Below are 5,231 nucleotides of genomic sequence, written 5' to 3' on the forward strand. Positions count from 1 at the left end.
AAGAGTTCTGATGGGTTTAAAACTGCACAGAAAAAAGTTTTCCTCTCTCGTGATGTGCATTTTGATGCTAGCAGCGTTAACATTTCGACACAATGGCAGGTTTGTTTGTCAGAGGTCCTCAATTTTAACCAATTGTTAGATTGTCCATTTACCAAAACCCAAGTCGGAAAAGTGTTTTGCGGTTTGATGTTTTTGCGCATTTTGTCAGTACCGATTGAGCCCGAGGTCTTATTCAGTCGCAGTGTATTTCCTTTTGCAAAAACTACGTACATTGAAATTCATAGCGTACTGAATCGGTGTAAAATGGCACAGTAAAAAAAGGTTATATTAAATTTCAAACTGTTGTGTTAAATTATTAATTGTGGAATTTTAATATAATTTTTTTTTCTTTGTAAAAGTGATTTTTTATTTCTATGAAAAATATATTCAACATTAACATTGTACATAATTTTTATACCAAAACAAAACTTCTATACATTTAATTTTTGATTTAAGCGATTATTTTTAAATTTTTATTCTTTTTGCTTGTGTATACTGATTCTTTTAAAATTGACTGGGGAGTCATTTTTTTTGTTATTTTATTTACCGCGTTTAGCCTTGTACCCAATTAAGCTTAAATTATTTCATTAATCATTTTCTTTGAGTTGCATAGCGTTAATACAACAAACAATTTGTAACCAAGCTAATCGTGCTTTAACACTCAAAAAGCATTAAAAAGGCTAATCAATTAGTAAAAGAAAAGTTAAGAAAGTAAAATGAAATAGAAAAAGAAAAGTGATCGTTAAAATATATAACGCTGTACTTTAAATAATGCCAATTGCTACTTTGTGTTTCAAATAAATGTGTAAAAGATAGAATGATTCTCTTGGTAATTTCTTGGTAATTTAAAGGTTTTTTAGGCTTAATTAAGATGGGTATATGGGGTTTTAAAGGGTTTATAAATAGAAATAGACCACGTTTGGAAAGGGATGGAGTTTTACAACAGGTTAAAATATCAAACCAATATATTGTTATGGATGGATCTGAAACTTCAATAATGCTTTATAACGAATTAGAGAATGGATTATAGTGAGTTTTTTTGTATTTTTATCTCCAAGTTTTGTATTTTTATCTTTTAAAACAACTCTAATACTTATCTTTATTTTAGTGGACCTCATCAACTATACCGAGAAAAAATTTGCGATTTTTTTCAAAATTTAAAAAAATGTGGAATCCAACCTATTATTTTATTTGATAAGTATGTTTTTGTGCTACCCATTACCGTTAAAAATTTTTTGTATATAACTTTATTCTTGATGTGAAAAGGTCGAATGCGCGACCTAAACATAGAACAACATTTATTACCCCGACCCAGACTCGAGTTGCCTTTATCAGTTTGGGATATTGTATAGACTATAATTGCCCGATAATTATGCTGCTGATTAAGTGCTGGTTCAGCAGGAGTTTACACAGTTTGTAGCGCCTTACTCAAGAGCGCTACAGCATAAGAGCATTAGGAATTAAACCCATGACCCCATGTAGTGAAGCAAGTGTTCCTACCGCTACACCACGCTGCTGGTATTTAAATTTAAACATTGCACACATAATTTTAAATTATAAAACTTAAGATTTTTTTTTAATTAGCTATGTTATTTGTTTTATATTAATTCAACAACACTTTAGGTTTAAGTACCAAGGGGATCAAGTTTTGTATATCGAAAGAAGAAATAAAACAATACAAAATATATCAAGTTTCTTCCAGAATAACGAAATAAGTCAAGAAACGAAACCATCATCCACTCTAAGCGGTAACTACAAAAATATTAAGTAACTTTAAATTAACAAACTGCTGATAGGTCCTAATAAATATAAACTACTGAATATTAATAGTTTTTTTTAGCATTGGTATTTCGACAAGTGCTGAAAGAGCTACAAATACCATGGGCGAAGGGTAAAGCGGATTTTGATAGCGGGACAGTAAAATTAGCAAACATTTTAAAATGTTCTGTTTTTGGATTAAGTTCCAATTTTTTTGCTTGTAACGTTAATGGATTTGTTGACTTAAGCGATTTTAAATGGAAAAACGTAAGATTTATTCAATATGGAAACATGTTGGTAAGACTTAATGTTAAAGAATAACAAACGAAAGTGCTGGTTGTAGCCCACCAATCTAGTTAGAATAGAGTTAAAACGAGTTTCGCTTGAAAGCGAATAAAAATATGTTTTAAGTAAGTTTGTTTACAACCTTTGCAGGTTCTTGATGAAAATGGACATCAATATATAGAAGCAACAATATTTAACCACGAAAAATTTCTGCAAAGTTTTAGAATATCACAAGAAGCGATGTGGTTTATGGCAGTCATATTCACAAATTCAAGTAATCATGGACACAAAATTATGCAAGACTACTTTTCGGTACAAGTCTTGCTTTTTATTTGTAACTTAAAAAAATAAATTTTATATCTTGAAATATTTTAAATTTTATTTACCTAATTTTACATTTATTAAAACTTGTTACAAAACCACTTGATATAAATATTCAAAGTATTTTTTTAATTTAATCTGAAAAATCGATGTTTTAACCCAGGTAAAGCACCAAACCAAAAAAATTGAGGCATATTTTAAATGGGCTTCAAAGTATTATCAAGATGGAAAAATTTTAAAGAATGTCAAAGCTTTAACAAGCGGTTACATGTCAGGTAATGTTTTTCAATAATTTTACTCTAGCATGTCAATAGTAATTTTTATTTACAGTTAAAGTATGTTTTCATAGTTTCGGGTCAAAAAAATTTCTTTAGTTTAAGCTTTAATAAATTGGCGTTGAATAGCAAAAAACTATGTCACAATAAATAAAGTTTTACCTAGGATATTTAATTTATGTTTGTTAACAGAATACGAAACAAACGAATTGGCAGAGAGCATTAAAAGCGATTTAGAAAAATATAGCAACCCGAAAATCCACATTAATGTCCTTCAAAGTTAAAAAAATAATGTGAATCAAGATCCAATATTGGTTAATTTGTTGACAGCTCATGAAGGTGATGCTTTTACTGACGATGAGCCACCACCTATTAAAGAGACAGAACTTACGCTATTTTTAAAAACGAAAAAATTACCATTTCGAATTCAGCGTGTTTTAAATGAGCAGGAAAATAAAAATAATGTTCCAGTGACAGTATATTTACCAATCCATATAACAGACCCAACAAAGTTTATTTCTCCAAATAATGTTACAAAACCAATACGAGAGAAAATGTACGAGTTAGTGGCATTAAAAAGCAACCTGCGCATTGTAGAATACGATACTGTTGACGCAGAGTACAAAGAAACAAAAATGATGACAATTCAGCCGTCAAGTAAGCAAATATTGTTTTAATTTCATGCTAATTGGGCGTAATGTTCACTGCTGTATATATTTATTCTCAGTAAAAAAAAGCCTGATTAATAGCCTTATATTATTTAGTTACCCTCGCTTAGTCACGATTGAGCCAAAGCCCCATAAACCATCGATACATGCTGCACCGTTAAATTCAAAAGATTGTCATCCTTAGCATTTTTCTGTATGCAAAAATTTATCGGTCATAGGTTTTATATAATTTTATTTTTTAAAATTACAACTGTTTTTGTCAGATCAAAATATTTTGAGGGCTTCCCAAGACTATCAAATGCGACACCTAGCAGATAAAATACTGAGCAGCGTTAATTTTGATACTTTTACCCACAGCGTTAATTCAATTTGGGATGAGCTTAAACTATTGGTCCTTGCTTCTATGTATTGGGTAGAAAAAACGAAACCTAGTGACCAAACGATAAAGGCCATAGCGACTGTAGTTGCGATGGTATTTAACAAAAATTCTGTGGGACATAATGTTGCACACAAAAAGATTTTTTCTTCCCCTACAATACCTTTTGATGCCATTAACGTAGACATCCTTGCACAGTGGCATGTTTGCATGTCAGAGGTCATGTATTTTAACAAGTTGTTAGATTGCCCTTATCCTACCACACAAGTCGGCAAAGTGTTCTGTGGTTTGATGTTTTTGCGCATTTTGTCAAAACCTCCTGAGAACCTGATTGACTTAGAATCTTCTCCTGAGAACCTGATCGACTTAAAAAAGCACCTACGACGAAGTATATACGGTACTAAGTCGGTGTGTAAGTAAATAACTTAAACTTAGCATCAAATTACTTACAGATAAATTAGTATTTGTAGATTTTAATGTGAAGTGAGCAACTACCTAAAAATATGAAATTTTAAACCACTGATACAATAAAAAAAATTGCAAACATTTTAACATAACAAAAATTTCTTTCTTTAGCAAATAGTAAAATATTTTCACAAACAAATTTTAAATTTGCTGTAATAACATGTGACGTCCGTAACTATTAATAGTGATTTCGTTTTTGTGAAGTAGTCAGGCACTAAATTATAATATTATATGTACATTAGATTAACTTTTAGTTTTAATATTTTTGTAAACCAAATCTTATTAGAATTTTAAGATAGTTTTTCTAGCCTTGTGATAAAATTGTTTTTATTTATTGTGGCTGTACATAGTGTAATTTTCGATAAATGTTGTATTAAACAATAATATACAAAATAAAAAAATAGTGTTGGTTTGCGCAAAATTTGTATTTAAGTCAGCTACGCAAAATAAAAAACATACAATATTTCTAGGAAATCAAATCAAGTCTAAACGAAAAAAAATGACAGGTATGTGATACTGTTATCCTTGAGTTGGTTATTTACCAACCTGAATAGTTTCTTTCAGCAGGTGTTGGCTAAAAGTAAGCATTGTACAAAAAAAAAATTGTGGCAAAGCTATATGCAACAAAAAAGTAAAACCAAGTAGGTTTTATGCAATTTGTATTTACTCAGTTTCGAACAAATATTAGATTAAGTAGGTACGTGCATTTAAATGTTGTTAAATAACATTAAATATTTACACAACCTTTGTTGCTTATTTGTTATATTGACTTTTAATACTTTGAATTTATTATGTGGTGTAAGTATATGTGGAAGTATTATTGAAATGTTAATCCTGCATTTTCATTAGGTGAAACTTGTTAGCTTGTTCAAATACGATGCAACACAAAACAAACGTCATATAAAAAATATAACACAATCACTCAGTGGCGTTTTGACATGTGACATATAGAAGAGGGTTTCCCACCTACCCAACATAAAATTAAATAGCTATATTTTTCATGCATAACAATACATGTATATAAAAAAAAACAACTAAACCAGC

At 29.9% G+C, this 5,231-nt stretch overlaps 1 protein-coding gene across 1 annotated transcript; it reads left to right on the forward strand.

Annotated features, from left to right (window-relative positions):
• The first annotated feature begins 895 nt into the window (after nucleotides 1-895).
• Nucleotides 896-4,139, forward strand: LOC145753128 (single-strand DNA endonuclease ASTE1-like). Its single transcript, XM_082569524.1, has 8 exons — nucleotides 896-1,068; nucleotides 1,148-1,237; nucleotides 1,663-1,787; nucleotides 1,880-2,064; nucleotides 2,233-2,394; nucleotides 2,567-2,678; nucleotides 2,871-3,335; nucleotides 3,610-4,139. The coding sequence occupies exons 1-7, from the start codon at nucleotides 911-913 to the stop codon at nucleotides 2,960-2,962; spliced, it is 924 nt and encodes a 307-aa protein (XP_082425650.1). The 5' UTR covers nucleotides 896-910; the 3' UTR covers nucleotides 2,963-3,335; nucleotides 3,610-4,139.
• The last annotated feature ends 1,092 nt before the right edge of the window (nucleotides 4,140-5,231 follow it).

Source organism: Corella eumyota, chromosome 5 (genome assembly GCF_963082875.1).
Source record: "Corella eumyota chromosome 5, kaCorEumy4.1, whole genome shotgun sequence".
Classification (NCBI taxonomy): domain Eukaryota; kingdom Metazoa; phylum Chordata; class Ascidiacea; order Phlebobranchia; family Corellidae; genus Corella; species Corella eumyota.